The sequence below is a fragment of the Diuraphis noxia genome, unplaced genomic scaffold (genome assembly GCF_037042655.1).
Source record: "Diuraphis noxia isolate RWA-SAM2 unplaced genomic scaffold, SU_Dnox_SAM2 contig0001, whole genome shotgun sequence".
NCBI classification, from domain to species: Eukaryota; Metazoa; Arthropoda; class Insecta; order Hemiptera; family Aphididae; genus Diuraphis; species Diuraphis noxia.
The window spans coordinates 59,808,620-59,827,873 of record NW_028301711.1 but is presented as its reverse complement, the minus strand read 5'-3'; the positions used below and the strand labels follow the sequence as shown (position 1 = coordinate 59,827,873).

At 26.4% G+C, this 19,254-nt stretch overlaps 1 protein-coding gene across 1 annotated transcript; it reads right to left on the bottom strand.

Moving 5' to 3' along the window:
• Positions 1-260: 260 nt before the first annotated feature.
• On the bottom strand, positions 261-12,924 carry LOC107171618 (uncharacterized). Its single transcript, XM_089216464.1, has 10 exons — positions 12,794-12,924; positions 12,600-12,703; positions 9,168-9,239; positions 8,093-8,209; positions 7,907-8,003; positions 6,716-6,990; positions 4,582-4,817; positions 1,910-2,069; positions 1,507-1,676; positions 261-718 (listed from the first exon to the last, which is right to left on the bottom strand). Exons 1-10 carry the CDS (start codon positions 12,882-12,884, stop codon positions 418-420), a joined length of 1,623 nt encoding a protein of 540 aa, XP_089072590.1. The 5' UTR covers positions 12,885-12,924; the 3' UTR covers positions 261-417.
• Positions 12,925-19,254: the final 6,330 nt, after the last annotated feature.

Sequence of the window (19,254 nt, the reverse complement as noted above, 5' to 3'; positions counted from 1 at the left end):
AAACTATAATGTTTTAAATTATACACACTGCGTAATGCATTGTTTTTGGCAAAAATAAATTCAATTTATTGTATTCCTATACCTATCATAAAATATACTTAGTAGGTAATATAAGGCTGATAGGTAAAATTGTTGCCACCTGCAAACAAAAACTAAAATAATAACAATTTACCCGTACTAAATTTCAATTAAAATAATATGATAATTTATAAAATATTTAGTGTGGATATATATTACGTTATAACATATAATAGGTATGTATTATGCATGCACAGTAACAGTTATGTATGCACATAGGTATTATTACAAATGTTAAACATTAGACCAAAATATAATCCGTAATTCATGCCAATGATTGGAGATAATTGTACTTGCAGTCGGTGCCCGTGGAAAAACATAATAATAACCAATGGCAGTCTACTTCGATGAGTCCTGTCGATGATCCTGCGAGGAGTAATCTTCTTCAATCATTCCCTCTTCACCTTCATCAAATTCATATTCCGTGGCCGTATATTCCTCGTTCCGGAGCGCCTGCTGGTCCAGCCACAATTTTATCTCACCGTCCATCTCGTCAAAGTCATATGGGAAAAATTTAATAGTATCATCGATTCCCACTTTGTGATCCGGGCTTACGTACATCGGCCCAATATCGACGAACTGCAACAGGCTCTTGTCACTGTCGTCCTTTAGCACAGACAACACCAATGTGGCCTCTTTGCTATATAAAAATTATAATGTATGTATTAGTTATAACTATTATACTATATGCACAGATAACATTTAAAAAAACCCCATTTAAACAACTATTATTAGCGCAGATGTTGTAAAAAAATATAAAACTAAAAATACGTTTAATACCTACTACAGGATAGGGTAGTAAAAAGAGTGATTTTCATATCTTACTATACATAATACTTAATAATATAGGAACCGTAATGAAGTAATAATTAAAGAGATTTAAATATTATCACGAGATAAATCATGATAGAATTTAAGCCACCAATGTATTTTTGAAAAAAAATTAAGGATCGACTTATTATTATAATAATTGTCTTCCGGTATAGAATCAGCAGATCAGCCTGTGAGCTATTTATGTTGATTAGCGACTATCTAGAAACTATTTTTGGAGCACATTTTCAAATTCAAATTCCAGAAAGTATAAATACTATCTAAAAAATTGTATGCGTGACGAAACGTCGGACACGTGTTTATAATGCAGTAATGCACAGACAACATTAAAAATAAAAACTGCGTAAATTATGATAATGTTCAAAACCGTGATAATTATTACGTATTGCCGCATTGGTAGTTTAAAAATAAAATATATAGTATATACAATATATATATATCGTAGTTGATTAAAAAGTTTTTTGTTTATATTTTATTGTAAACCATTACATTTTCTGTTTTAATGTTTTCCTAACCGATCCTTATTCGTATTGATTTAATCATAATTGGTATATTTAAGAGCTCTATATTATTATTATAATATTATAAGGTACCTACCCAATCTTTTCCATACCATATAGAGTCAAAAATGCAGGATCTTTACACAGTAACTTAGGGTTTTCAGGATTGGCGCTACGGAAAAACCCGTAATAGACGACTTTATCACTCAGATCCTCGATAATCGGTAACACTTTGTTTGATTTGTTAATATCGAAAATCATAAGGTACTGAAAAAAAATAATATGTCGGCAGGTTATTTATAATATACTGTATAGTGAGTGTATAATAAATATGTTAATATGTAATTTGTTTTGGGAATTCGCCTCAATGACCAGCGTAACAAATAAGTTGTTATATAATAATTAAAATAATTTATAACATTATAGATTTCTGTATACATCATAAAATATAGGAAACAAAAAATCCGACCATGTATGTGTAATAAAACTAGTTCTCTAACCTGTGGTAAAGGTGGCTTGGGTGCGACGTATCCATTGTTTCGACAGAATTTGTAGAACAAAATGGTGAGTGCTGAAGCTTTACTTAACGGATTTCTAGGAGTGTATATTGATGGTTTTTTTTGTCCGTATTTGTTTATTACTGTATGTAAACCTGCAAGTCTATATTAAATTTGGTCACCAACTGAAGTGACGTTAAAAATTGAATTGTTGTAATAAAAATATATTTATGTGTAAATATAAATAAATATTATAATGGTTCCTCATAAGTAGTTAATTTACCTATTAAAATACACAATATAAACACAATTTTATTTTATAAGTATTTGATGTTACAATTTTAACAAAATTTGTCAAAATCGTGAAAATGTACATATAATTTTGTAGTTATAATTTATAAAATGTTCAATTTTAGATTCTGAGCGGAGCGAGGAATGTATTGATTTTACAATGATGTGTGTGTTTTTTGTTGTGTCTGTCATCACGTTTTGGGGGAGTAAAAGTGCTTCGATTTTCAACTTCAGTATACCTCGTTCAATCGGAAAGCGAATCTAGATGGTACTTTGCGGTCTAGGACGTTTTGGCGCTGCCGTTTTGGCGCCAACTAATATTTCTATATAATATTTAAAATTACAATTTTGTTAAATATTACAATTAATTTGAAATAAAAATATAGTAAATAGTTAGTTGTAAAAATATAAATATAAATATAATATAGTAAAAAATTAAATTATAAATTTATATTTATACTTTGACTATATCTTGTAATAATTTTTTAAAACTATTAATTTTTACTTTATATTTATATTTATATTTTAACTATATTATCTCATAATAATGTTTTAAGTACAATTTTATAATTAACTACCTATTTACTATGTTTTAATTTTTTACTATATATTTATATTTTTACTTAATCTTGTAATAATTTTTTAGGTACAATTTTGATACAAATTCTATTAGGTTAGTTAGCGCCAAAATGGATAGCGCCAAACCGAGTTAGCGCCAAAACGGCAGGGCCAAAACGGCAGCGCCCAAACGGCGGCAACAAAACGTCCGTGTCCGGGTACTTTGAGAGGTCAAAAGTAGAAAATTCTCAATATTTTTCTTAATATTGGTATAAACAAACTAAAAATTAAGGAAAAAACGGGAATTTTTACACAATATCAATTTTCGACAAAATCGATTTTGGTTTTTAATGTAACTTTAAAACAAATGACCTCAGGTACTTGAAATTTTCACTGAATGTTTATATAGGAATTTTATACATTTTATAAAATTTTCAAAATATTTTGATTTGATTTGAGCTGTTTACTGACATTTTAATTTTTCAACTTTTTTAGTTTTTTTTTCTATAAATATCGATGAAAATTATTTGTTTGGTAGAAAAGCTTGAAAATTTAATACAAGGCTCCTAACATATTTTTACAATAGCAGTTGAAAAATAAAAGAAATATATATAGTCACAATTTTTTTATAAGCATTCAAGGTTGAAAATTTTGAAAAAATACGTAAAAATCACAAAAATTCGCAAATTATTTTATGCTAGAAATTCATAAACATTTTCTTTTTAAATCTAAGTTTTGAAAATTTTTAATAATCTATAATATATCCTAGACACATAAACCGTTTCCGCTCAGGATCGTTTTTCGGAAAAACAATGATATAATATCATTGGATTCAAATTTAATTCCATTCATTACAGTAACTCATTTGTAACCTACTGTACAGCAGAGTGACATCCACGGCTTACCCGCTTTTTTATAGTTAAGGATCGAAATTCGAAAACAAGATTTCTTGTGAGTTTTTTATATTTCATACTGTAACAACAGTTTTTTGATAGACATATTTATTTAAAATTTGGACGAAATAAGGTATTTTTACGAACAATAACAATTTTAGTTATTTTGTTGTAGTTTATATATCCTTATAACTATTATTTGTATTTCTTTGTATTTGAAATATTTAATATAGCATAGGTGTTATTATATTGTATTTTATAAACATTACACACTGTTGTATATATATGACAGGTATAACGTATAAATAAAGTTAGTAATATGTTTAGGTTATAGGTACTATTTTGTTCTAAATAAACGTTACATTCATGTGAGTTGATGTACACCATTATGTAATTTTCAATGTTTTAAAATAAAAGTATTTAATTATCTGTCATTCATATTGTGTTTCATTTTGTAAACCAAATAACATCCGACTGTGTACCTAGTGACAAGGTTTCTTGCATTACAACACAATGACATTTTCAAATGCAATATTTTTAACAAAAATAATTCAACACTAATTATACTGTTAGTAAACTAGATATTATTTAATTAGCAATATAGTTTTGATAATATAGTATAATATTTAGTAGTTACTAACATTAGTAATGTAATATGTTTAGTCTTAGCTACCTATAATAATTGTTTTTCGTAACAATAATACAATATCACTGAATTCAAATTTAATATGTCCATTATTCTGACCTACACAACACATAATGTACAACAGAGCGGTATCTACTTGTCCATCACCTTATTAAAGTATTATATTTATGTAATTTTTATTTTACATAAATGCTATGTCAAGGAGTATATATTATATCACAACACATAAACAGAGTAGGTACCATATATGCATATTTAGTTAGGAACTTCTTAGTTAAAGTACTTACGAATCCGGACTAGGATTTAACGGGCTTCCGTCACCGTAAATTATCGTGCTCAACTTTTGCTCTATTACTCCCATTAAGTCGGTAGAAACAGGTGTATTTTCGACTTCTTCTTCGGAACTGGTGTCATGTTTGACAGTAGGCATTGACAACATTACAGAATACACATTTTTACTCAACAGTTCGTCGACCAATTCTTGGGAAAAACTTTCCAAAAACTCTTTTTCCATAAAAAACAACTAAAACGGAAGGTTGAAATATAATTCAAATATCAATTTCATTTGATATAGATTAGTTTCTAGGTAACTAATATTATGTATAAAAATTATAAAGCCCTACAATGTATTAATAACGTTGATACTTAACAGATTATTCAACATTTTAAACAAAGGTATGGGTAAAAAAATATTTAAAAAAAAAAACTTTTTTGGTCAGTTATTCAATCATTAATTATTCATGATGATACAAATTTATTTTTAAACCAGTTAGCTCTATTGTTAATAATACTGAAAACTATTGTTGGTTACCTTCAACTATACTTCTCATCAGTCATGCTCCAATAACAACATTTTGGTATCTCGTACTACACCAATAATTTATGGATTATTTTGACTGTCAGATATTGATAATACATTTTATAAAATCGTGGTATATTTCCAATTTTAACAGTCGATATATGATCAGATTGACACCTTGGTTCTAGTTGCCTATTCAAAATTATTTTTTATTCCGTGACTTACCCTAGGTTGTTTTTCATAGTTTACGGAAGATTTCAAAACACATTTCCTTTTATTTGTATTCAATTAATAAATGTCTACCTAATATTTTAGTGAAATTGATAATATACGTTAATAAAATAATAAAAAAGTTAGGTGGTTAAGTGGTTTGGTGAGGCGTGGTTGTACACACAATCTGCAGAAACGCAGTGAGCGTACGCAATGGCCGCAGTTACTATCTCTCGGATGTATGACCACCCGGGATTTTTAGCAACATAATATCCTTGCCACACATACACAAAAACGTGTTAGGTACAACCTTGCCAACTCAAGAACCAAAAATATACAAAAATAACCCCCGCCGTACCACCCCACCCTCAATGGCCTGTTTCCAGAGGTTAACTCCTAAACAAAAAAAAAAACTCAGACAGCCGAAAACGACGGCAGTCAAGATTATCAACAAGTAGTATCAAATCAACTATGGTATATAATTGGAAAAGTGCAATAATCAGTTGTATATATTATGTAAATTATCTAGGAATATAAATGATTAAGTTCTATCCATTCAGTTGTACTATGATTTATGATAAAAATATTCAGTAGATATTTGTTTTGAAGATTGTCTTAAATATTTTACGGAATTATTAATAATAATAATCTATTATATAAATGGGAAAACGAAAACCTTTGAGGCCTATGTTCTCGGAAATTACTGAACCGATCGTTATGGTTTTTTTTTTTTTTAAATTGAAGAGCTTATTGTGGAGAAGGTTTATGGCATTTGATCGATTCTCTAACTTAATAAAAGGAGTTATCAATTATTAGAAATAATGGTCTGTTACATAGAATTGGTAACATGACAAGCATTCTGGGTTTTCGCAATCACTACAATTCGATCCTCCCTGACCACCAAGCGTGTCCGACGGCCGACGGTTAAAAAAAATTTAAAATAAATTTAAAATTTAAAGATTTAAAAAAAATTCTCATCTTTTCAATAAATCTAATGAATGGTTCCGTGAACGTGCAATTTTGGCCCCTAAAAACGACACCACCAACATCATAAACGATAAAGTTTGAAATGTTTGAAGCTGATAAAAAAAACTATATTTCCACACACTTACTAATCAAGATGAAGCTATAGATATACCAACTGAATTTCTTAACTCATTAAATCCATATAAATATGTATATTATATACATATTATAATATAATAATAATACTAATATTTTATTTATTATTATTATTTTTTTTTTTTACTGAAATATTTTCGATTATTATTTATCAGATCTTTCTTTTCCTGCACTCTGCAGTCTAAGATAATATAATTTTTTTGGTTATATTTTATGATTTGTAAACATCATCGAATATTTTGACCAACTATTATCCTGACTAATCATGTTTAAAATATGTTTTCATTTACCTGGTGCAAATTTTCTTCCGTCAATTTCACTTCTTTAGCTTCAATAACGATTAGTTCCTCATACTTGCTAGCACATGAGTTGGCCACCTCGCACACCCTTTTTTCTATCATCACAGGTTCAGGTGGTTCGTCGAGTTCTTCGACGTCCCCTTCCAATGGTTTTTCAACCATAATGTATTTGACTGTGTGAGGGAAAAACATGACACACGTTTGCATTTGGATGTTAAAAGAAAATTTGTTCAAAGCACGTTCTCTTACTTCCATCATTCTTTTATCTGAAATCATAAAGTACGAATTAAGTTTTAATTTGTTTAAAATGGCAAAACCCACTTGTACCATTTCACAATAGAAGAAATGTGTATACGAGAATTAATTAAAATATATAATATATCCCTACTACTATTGAAGCCAACCATATTAACTAAGTAGGAATATTAGATTATAATATTAAACTACCCATCTGTTATTATTTTATACACAGATTTAGTCTACTATGATTAGGGCTGGGAATTTAATGCCCTATAAAACCCTAAAAATTCTAAAAAATGCAGGTAAATTGTTTTTATTTTTAATAATTTTAGTATAAATTATAAATAATATTTGATAAAACTAATTTAATTGAAATCAAAGTGATTAAAATAATTTTTCTATAGGCTAAATTTCAAGTTAGATTTTTATTAATCTGAAAAAACAATTATTTACTTGTATTGTAAAATATACTTTACAGCCGTCAATCGCAAACTCGTTATCTAAGTTTTTTTTTACGATATGAGATACGAATAGGTAGGTACCGACTTAATTGTTTGTTTGCAAAAAAAAAAATAATAATTTATATAAAACTCGCGTTAGCGTGTATAATCAAGTTTGAATTTTGAACCCAAAAACCTCAATAATGCCCTAAAACCCCTATAAAGTCTATAAAGCCCTAAAAAATGAAGAAAATGACGTTAAAATCAAAAATTGTCAAAAAATGCAAAATACATTTTCTTATTCTCATTCAAAAGTACATATGACAGATTTGTGACTAGGCGAGCATCGTACAGCAACCTCTGGGAAAAATGAAAAGTGCATTGAAATCCCAGTCCTAATTATGATAAATACAAATTGCAAACTGCAGATTGATAAGCAATGAGTCAAGCATGGGTGCATAATTAAATATATTCGTAATCAAAACACAAAAACAATACAAACCTCTTATCATTTGTTCTGTCCTTATTTTCTGATTTTCATAGTTTTTAATTTTCATTAGTCTTTTTTTTTCCTCATCGGTGATTTTACTTATTGGAATCTTAATTTATAACAATTTAAGATTTAGGTAACTCAACGTTAATAATGACATAAATACACAAAAATATGAATTCCATATTATATACTCACAAAATCTTTAAAAATTTCTCCATTCTTGAACTTAACATACTGATTCCATTCCTCTTCTATTAATTGAATTAATCTAGAAGCATCGACGCCAATAATGAGATTAACCAATTTCCCATCCTTTTTATGATTAATCAAAAATAAATAGTTATAGTTCGGACTTTACGAAAAAAATATGTTTTATTGTCTGTTAATAATCAATGTACAGAGTGATCCATTTAACGTAAGACTCTTATTATTTCAAAAAGTTTTAACTTTTATTTTTTTGTTTTTTTGGAGATGTTGAAATTTAATGAAATCCACAAATAATTAAATTTCCTAAGATTTTCATTTACATTTACATTTTGTTATATGATAATTAATATGAATCAAGTTTGGAGTTTTAAATGGTAACACATATATATTTAATACCAACAAATTATAAAACTAATTTTTTTAAGATCTGCGTTTGAATTTTTTATTTCGATTCAATAGATTATGAGATATAGCCAATTCAAAATACGATATAGGATGAGAAGCTTTTTGTATTTGTTTACATTTGTCCTTATAATAAATAAATTATACCAAAAATAATTTGGTCAATCATACAAATCAATAGTCTTTGAATCAGGACGACTTATAAACGCTTATTATATTACACACATAGATATTAAAGACATGGATAGGATATAACGTCTTATCATCTTATTTTACTATTTATTATTAGTATGAAAATAAATATTTATCATAGATACCTATACTATGGTTATCTATTAACTTGGACAAAATATATTAACTCCTGGTCTTAATGAACGGAAAATACAATAGCACACACAAAAAACATTTAACTTTGAGGAGCTATATCTTACCAATTGTAGTTTAATATATTTCATAAATTTTGTACATAGGTTGCCATATGAAAATTAAAATTTGATAGTGATTTCACCTAAAACATAAAGGTTAAAATAATAGGGGGCATAAAAAATGTTAGACTATTATAACATTTTGATATTTAAAAAATAACAATTTGAAAAATGTTAGTACTTTTTGAAATAATGAATGTTTTACTTTAAATGGATCACCCCGTATAAGTACTTACAAAAAAAATCAACCAATGTGGTTCACTTTTCTGTCGAAACCTTTCCAGCACATTTATTTCATCAGATTTTGCCTAGAATTTTAATATCTTAGTCAAACAAAATTTTGGTTTCTGAGCGGAGCATTAAGTGTATTGATTTTATGATGATGTGTTTTTGTGTGTCTGTATAGAAGATAAATAGAAGAAAAATTGATTTTGATTTTAGATTCTGAACAAAGTGATGAATGTATTGATTTTACAATGATGTGTGTTTTTTTTTTGGTTTTATGTCTGTGTACAGCATAACTATTCGAAATAATGCTTCGATTTCAAACTTTGGGGGTGGTTTCCTATGTAAAATTGAAGATTCTTGGTGCATTATACAGGTCAAAAGTAAACATTTTCCAACAGTTTTAAAAAAAAATCGAGAAAAACAAAAAAAAATGACAGAAAAACTGGAATTTTTACGCAAAACCAGTTTTCGACCAAATTTATTTTTTTATATGGTTGTAATTCAAAAACTAATCACTGTAAATACTTGAAATTTTCACCAAATGTTTATGTTAGTGTTATATATATACAGTTTAATTTTTAAAAAGTTTTGATTTTTTTTCAGTTATTTATAGACCACTGAAATTTTCGAGTTTTTTTAGAATTTTTTTTTGAAGTGTTGGTAAAAAAATGTTGGATAACCAAAAATGCTTGAAAATTTAATACAAGGTTCCTTATGAGTTGTTTTTATTGTAGCTAAAAAAAATTAAAAATCGTTAGTCACAATTTTTTTTTTATAAGCGTTTATAGTTAAAATTTTTACGAAATCTGTCGAAAACGCGAAAATTTGCAAGTAATTTTGAAATTGATAAATCATAAAATTGTTTGTGTTTATAACTAAGGATTAGAAATACAACACTAAGTTTTCCTTCAAGTAGCTATAGAGAAAACTCGAAGCATCAATATAGGAACTATTTTAAGTGCGTTTGAATTTTAAATTTTTATGAAATAGCGTAACGATAACGATTTATCCTCAAACGATTTTAAATATTTGTTATTATTCAAAAAGTATAAGTCGTAGACACATGAAAATTTTACCAGTTATTTAGATTGGCATTTTATTTACATGATTTTATTTTCAAAATATTCTGACTTTTTTTGAGATATTTATAGACAACTGAAATTTTCAATATTTCTGAAAATTTTTTTTTTAAGTGTCGATAAAATTTTTTTGTCCCAATCAAAATACTTGAAAATTTAATACAAAGTTCCTCATAATTTATTTTATAATGATTAAAATATTATAAGAATACATAGGCACAATTTTTTTTTTCAAAGTTCAAATATTGACAAAAATTCGTTAAAACCATGAATATTTTTTTTTTTATATCTGTCATCACGTTTTGGGGCAGTGAAAGTGCTTCGATTTTTGACTTCAGTACCTCGTTCGATCAGAAAGTGGTGAATCTAGTTGGTATTTTGAGGGTCAAAAGTAAAAAATTCTTAATATTTTTTTAAATAATCGGGATAAACAAACTAAAAATTAAGGGGAAAACGGGAAATTTTACGCACAATCAGTTTTCGACAAAATCGATTTTGATTTTTGATGTAACTTTAAAACAAATGACCATTGATACATGAAATTTTCACCGAATGTTTATATAAGTATATTTTATCCACCATGCAATTTTAAAAAATTTTTGACTTAAGTTGAACTATTCATAGGCATATGCAATTTTCGATCATTATTAGTTTTTTTTAAATTAATATCGAAAAAAATTTATTTTTTGGGTAAAAAATCTTGAAAATTTAATACAATACTCTTAACATATTGTTACAATAGCAGTTGAAAAATAAAAGAAATTCATAGTCACAATTTTTTTTTATAAGCATTAAAATTTTGAATTTTGAAAAAATACGTAAAAATCACAAAAATTCGCAAATTGTTTTAAGCTAGAAATTCATAAAAAATTTTTTTTTTGAATCTAAGATTTGAAAATTTAATACAAGATTCCTTACAAATTTTTCAATATTTATCGCAAAAAAATGTCCACTGGAAATTCAACTTAAATTTTTATTAGCATTTGAATTTCAAATATTGACAAAAATTCGTCAAAATCATGAATATTTGCAAATAATTTTGTAGTTCAAAGTTCATAATATTGTTTGTATTTATATCTAAGGTTATAAAATTCAACACTTAGTTTTCCATAAGTTTTGTTTCAAATAGCTAAAGAGAAAATTTGAAGTGTCATTATAGGAAAAATGTTTTGAGCGTTTGAGTTTTAAATTTTTATGGAATCGTGTAATGATAACGATTTATCCTCAAACCAGGTATAATATGTATATCTATGATAATATAAGGTATTATGAATTATGATAACTTCATGCAATGTTTTTGGAAAAATTGATTAACGATGCCTTTTGCAAAATGCGCCTTAATTGAAAAATAAAATATTTGTTTCAAAATAGAATATATGATAATATTTAAAGATAATATATTATCCTAAACTGAAAAATCATCTTTAATAATCATCCTCGTTCAGAAACGTTTTTCGTATACAGTGATACCTATCATTGCATTCAAATTTAACCTACCTTAGTCATAGGTCCACCCTACCCCCTAATGTACAGCAGAGCGACATCCACTTACCTGTTTTTTTTTAAATTTAAATTAATTTTTCAATTGTTTTTATTCAGTTTTATAACTAATTTATGTTAATTTTTGGTCATGCTTTAATTTTGCTTTTTTAAAAATAATTTTGTGCTTTTATTGTTATTTATTATGCTTTAAAATCTGAGCTCTACACATAACTCATAAATAACTAAAAATTCAAAAAAGATTTGTAAAAGAAATTTTGTTTTAGATATTTTAAGAAATTAGATATTTAAATGAAGAATAACAATTTTAGTTTTTTTTTGTAATTTTAAAATATTATTTATGCTGGTAGCTTATTGGAACTTTTACGGTATATCATTAATTTAAAATTTTATACACACAATGACATTTTCAAATGCAATGTTTTCAGCAAAATGTATTCATCCTATGCAGGTATTACCGTGAACTATGTGATAGTAAATTAAATGAATTTAATATAAATATATAAATATATGTCATAAAATATACTTAGTAATATGCATGCTTATATTTAGAATCTAGATAGAGTGAGCGAGAGATAGAAACAATATAAACAGAGGTAGTGTTATATTATTTAAGATATAGGTAGGTACTAGATGCCTACTTTGCCTTAAATTGGTAACCTAACCTTCAAGTAACTAATTCAACATTTTTTACTTTATAATATTTTAAATTTAAATTTATAACGTCCAACTCATTCAGTAATGTAAAAATATTGTCGTTTTTTCATTTCAACTATGTTTTGACTTTTGCTATATAAGTGTATTTCAGTTGATGATGTAGTTTATACAACATATATCAGATAATCAACTTAGAATATTTACTATGGCGAAATGTAGATGTTCGCTGCTTAATTTCAATTTGATTCTTCTAAAATAAGTCGTCATTACCGTACAATGGCCGCACCATTCACTGTATACTTCAACGACTAAAATAACAAACGAATTACTAAAATATCAATAAATACTTATAAAAATGTTATTATTTTGGTTATTTTTATATTATTGTGTTTTTTTACCATACATTCCTTGGTTTTCCATAGTTTTTGTCCATTCATCGTTGTTATTGATTTCTTCTTGAATCACTGCTGATACTCCTCTGCTAGCCATTCGTATATGGATCTCTTATTCTGATTACCCTATAAATGTATTATTTCGAAATATATTAGTCATTAGGCCAAGTGTTTGAATTTAAAACATAAATTAATTACCCAATAGTGTACAATCTAAATAGGTATAGCCTCAAAATTATGTTGCTTTGATTATTTCCTAGTTGTATACTTATCACTAGCATACATTTTTTTTTTAATTACCTAATAATAGATAAGGTTTATAGATATTATAATTTATAATATAAAGATAGGTACCAACATATAAGTAGATACCTACTTAAGGTTATTTATATTTTAAATGAATCCTTTTCATAATCATTTTTGTATTTGACTGTAAAAATGTAAACGTTCCACAAACGAAAATATATTATGGTGATGATAATATTAAACTAAAGCTTACATTTATTAATTTGTTATTCACAAAATAAATAGGTAATTTGATTAATATTTAGTAAATGAGTATGTCATCACTTTACATATAACTATGTCTTTAATCACAATTGAGATTCATAGGTTAGGTTAGGTCATATCACAACCTTTAATAAGCTAAATGATAATCTTATTCAACTAGAAAATCACTAACTGCATACATTGTACGGAAGATATGAGACTACTTTTAAGGTCCTTATTTTTCCTGTATTATAATATTTTTTTATATATTATTAGTTTAAGTTGTAATTTTTAAGCTCTCGATTAGAAAAAGTATGGCACTAGAACCAAAAAAGGTTTAGCACCCCTGATATATAGGGTGACTGGCTCATGAAGATCGACTAAAATGTCGTTTATATTTTTTAGGATTGTCATATAATGCAGTTGGTATAGAAAACAGTTGGTAGATTATCTAACAAAATTGTTTTTTAATAAAATAAGATAATTTATTTAATTTTTATATTCAAATATTATTCAAATGTACAAAAACATACAACGTATCTATAAATTATGTTTGTAGCTTTTAGACTCAACATATTTCAATAGATTTTGACGAAATTTTCGGGAATGGTTTTAGAAATATCGTAAAAGCTTAGAGGGTAGGTAGTTTGAACCGGCACGTTCGAAAATATACCAATTTCCATAATCATAATTCAACCGACCACGGGCAAATCTTGATCGAATGAGTTCACAAAGCGAAGTAGGTACACTGATTCCGAGTTACCCGTGAACTGTAGCAGATACACTACAACTACCGAGATACACAAATTTAGCGCAGCATTTTATGTAATTTGTTCATATTTTCCAGAGTGAAGTTGGGATATATAACCAGCATTATTTATATTCCTACCTATTAATACTTAATTGAATATAAAAATTTAAATGTGCATGTCGTGCAGTTTTTTAATGATTTGCTTTCGTCTCAATACTGTATAATATGCATAATACATGTAATACGTATTGATAATCTGATTGAGGGTAATTTATTAGATAAAAATAGTTACAATATTTTAATGTATTAAAGTAGGTACTATATCATAATATACAGATTTGTAAATATAATATAATATTATATATACCTGTATAATGGCTGTAATAAATATTGTTCGTAGTTGATTCACAGTTTTCTATAAACCGATTAGATAACACTCATCTGATAACCCTAATAGTATAGTTTAAGTTCATTTAATAACATAAAATATATAAATCGAAAAAAACGGTTTGAATGTCATAATGTACCCTTGTTAATAGTCGATTATACTACACACCGTTTTTGGAAGTATTTTCAATACTACACATAATACCAAAGGATGTAGTCAATTTGCATAAAATTGACCCAAAATATATACAACATGTATAATTTGCACCATTTTTTAAAAAATACCTACGTTTGTAATTTGCACCAAAATAAGGATATGTTATTTGCGCCATCCTCAGGTAGTAAGAAGTAGGAATTGTAATTTGCACCAAAATTAAAATTGATTATTTTTTTGATAGTATCTCGATAGTACCAACTTACAAGTTATTTCTATATCATAATATAAATTTAGCTTAGTTTTTATTTATAAAATAGCTGAATTTATACACATATTTTTGTAAGTTTATATAAAATCGTATAATTATGAATATAAAAAAAAGTTAGCCAATTAAAAAAAAAATAAATGTAAAATTAAAGTCGTATTATTATGAATACAAAAAAATATTATTGTCATTCGTGTCCATCTATTCTTGACGTCAACGAATATATCGAGGAATAATCAAATATTTCAAAATCAAATATTCGATAATCGAACAAATAAATAATCGTTTTGGTGCAAATTACAAATTCTATTTTCGACTACCTGAGGATGGTGCAGATTACATACCCTTATTTTGATGCAAATTACAAACACTAATGCAGATTTCAAACTAATAATTGAATTCTTTACCACTATTATCAATGACCAATCTCAAATCTGGTATTAACAAGCCGTATACTATTGACCAATGATCAGATCAGTAGACACGGGCTACCTATGTGGCTGTGTGTCTATTTAAATTGGAACTTCAAAACTCTTATATTATAAGGTTTATAGCCTATAGGTAGAACGGGGTAGGTAAATTGGGTCCGAGATAAGTTTGGTACATTTTGAAAGCGGTAAATTGATTCCAGGTAAAATACAAGTAGAAGGTAAGTTGAGTCCCAGGAAAAAAGATTGTAGATCCTGGCTATTAATAAAAAAAATAAAAATAAATGTCATTATTATATATATATATTATATTATGTACTCGGTAAAAACTTTATTGATACCTGATACACGATAATATATAAAATTTAGAGACCCGGCTCATACGTACAAACAAGCCCTACTTATCGATAGATTCATTACCTTTGATCAAAGTTACGATGTTACAAAGTTATCGACTTTTAATGACTGTGAGTGCTGTTGGAGTTGTTATCGTTATTTTATCGTTAGAAAAAAATAATTATTTAATTAATAATATTTTTTAGATAATTTAAGTATTTAATTCTTTAATTAAAATATATACTAACAATTTTTTTAATTGATATTTTAAGCTTACATTTTAACAAAATTAGAGAGGGACTCATAAAAAGTTGGAAAATTATTTGTGAAGAACCATATTATCCAAGAAAAATTATGAATCGAAACACAAATTGTTAAAACTATAATTTTATTAAATCATATTTGTTTGGAATCGTAATTTATTTGAATTATTATATTATGTCAGAATCAAAATCAATCGGAAACGTATTTTTAAGGAAAATTTTTTGTTGGTAATTTATATTACTTATTGAATTTTTTGTATACAGTTTAAACAAGTATACAATTCAGAAAAATACGATTCTAAACATTTACTATTCCGAAAAAATACTGTCAATTAAATACATTTCCAAAACAATATTTTCCGATGATTTGATTTACAGTCTACATTTTCAAATAAATACTTTTCAATCAAAATATGAGTCCAAACAATTACTTATGCGACGAAATATATTTCTAATAAATACAGTTCCAGATAAATACAATTAGGAACAAATATTTTTGAAAGTCATGCGTTCCAATCAATCATTTTCCAACAAAATCGCTCTCTGATTGAATATATCATTGAATGAAACACGCGCTTTATACTTAGGAATTAATTAACCGATTTTGACAGTTTTTTCATTTATCATCGTAAAGGAACAATTTGAACTTAAAATAAAAAAAAAATGGTGCATAATATACTTATTTATTTTTTGATTTTGTGATTGCTGTAAGAATTGATTTGTAAATATTTTAAATTTAAGAAATCATATAAAAAAGTGTCCAATATCCTAATTCTATATAGAATTAGATTATTATTTTTCGTTATTATATTTTACCTTGTAACATACTAGTGTATGTAAAAGAACAAACGTTTGTAACGTATAAGCCATAACTGCTCGTTAAGACAAATAATAATAATTTCACTTGGACATTTTTTGCAGAAATGTGTGATTGATGTTTCTACTTTGGAAGTTTGATCGCTTATGTAATTGCTGCATCCTTTATTTAAGGCCATGCATGTAGTTATAGATGCAGATTATTTTTCAAATCAACCTTTAAACTTACTACGATTTGTATACATCACGATGTATTATGAGTTATTAATTTATGAGTTATGTTATAAGAAAATGTTGCAATTTTCGAAGGATGAACATTGAACACTAACGTCGAAACGTGCCATAAATAATAAATATATAATATAAGTATGGAAAGGCAGCAAATACAAAGATTGCACAAGCAGACGCTAATATTCATCACTATAACTAAGGTTTATGCACTAGAAATATTAAGCATATTATTTTTTCCCATTCATCCAAATACATTGGTTGTCTACAGTATGTCCACGATTTAGCTCATACTGAATATGATAGTACAAATATTTATTTTTTATTTTGTTTAGTTTTGCATACTTCAATAAAAATGAATATAATTGTAAATTTATTTGAAAAAAACTAATACAAAATCGTATTTATCCTCAAAGATCTATAATTTGCATAACATAATTAGTTGTCATACATATCAATTCGTAAAATAACATGATCGTTTATATAGGTACTTATAACACACAAAAGATAAGATTTTATCTTGATAAGTTAATGAACTATAGTTGTTACTAATCGTTAGTTTAACTCGTATATTATGTTGTGCTTATACAACATCTTATATTTAGGGCGTGACATTTAGCAATTTAGCATAACATTTATTTAAACAACTTAGAAGAATGCAAAAAGGTTTAAAGTGAAGTATGAAAATTTATTGAAGAATTTTCTATGGACATTTTCAAATCCGATCGTAAAATATTTAATTATATTATATTATATAAATCTGCATACAAAAAAAAATTATTTAATGTTTGATGAAGTTTAAAATAAAACATTTTACTTATGAATATTTTCACATATTTTTAAATTTTTTATTGCACATAAATGTTAGCACTATATGCATCACAATCATTAAGGTAATTATTATATTTACATGATATAGTAAATCTAAAATAAAAGAAAAATAATTTATTATCACACTGTTAAATATCCATTTAATTTATCGTTATCGTTACACTGATCAGCTGTGATAACATATTACATATTTTAAAAACGCGATGTGTACGGTCACGTACTGCATTCGGGCACGCACTTTAAATTACAATAGTAAATTATGTAATATTAGGCAATTGTAAACTCCACCAGACGGTGCATCCGAATTGCATGCCAAAAAAAAAAAAAAACATAAATTGGAATATCCAAATCACACGCCTTCTCTTAGAGGGGTCTGCCCGAATTACATATAAGTGCACAACTTAAACTTTACAATATACAATATAATATAATATATTATATATCTATAATAATAAAATAATAAATATGATGGTTCATCAATAATTTATAATAATTAAAAATGTCAACATGGTGAATATATAATAATAGTAGTAATAATAATATTAATAATACCGGCCACATCATACATTTGTGAATAATAAAACAGTAATATTTTGTAAAACGATCAATATTAAAGAAGGAAAGTTAAAAATTATTTAGAGGCCTAAGTTACAATGAAAAATTACGTTATAAATGTATACTATAAAAAATCGGCAACGCCATGTAGGCGAAATTTTTCTATATATTTAATTTTTTTGAAATTATGTCATCGCTGCATTTATAGATTTTTCTTTTTCTAATATTCTATTTCCGGACGTCTATTATTTAAATTTTATTACACATTTTTAACAGAAAAATCAAAAGTAAAGTTTAAATTGTACACTACTCATAAGTGCACTATAAATAAACTTGTGGGTACACCGTACACGGCATGCAATTTGGACTCCCCCCTGTAAGAGGTGGCAAGCAATTCAGAAATTTTTTTAGCTTACAATTCGGATGCAGTCAGTTTGATTTCCTTACCGATAATGAGGATATTATGGAAACTTCGCCGGTGTACTCAGTGTACTGGCCTTATAGATATTTATTTAAAACTTAATAGTACCTATATCTCACTCAGATAATCTCAAAAATTCAAAATCATAAAATCAATTATAATTATGTTAAGGAACGCTATAAAATGTAGAGTATAAAAAATAGTTATAATAGAGGATCAATATTAGACTTAAAAGTTTGATTATCTATAAACTGTACCAGTGTATCACATCGTTTCAGTTCACAGTACAAAGTATTATAACATAACTGCCTACATATTATTTTATGATTCATACAATCAATTATTATGATTTTATAAAACGTAATACAACTTAAGGTTTGTATGATAATTGTTATGATATTTTATAAAAAATTATGATTTTTTTTTTCAGTAATAACATATTATAATAATTTTATAATATTCTGTTACTGGATTTTCGTCATTGCAGACAAGCTCTTACATGAACTCAATTTCACCTGATTTTTTCCTAGCGGAGAAAAA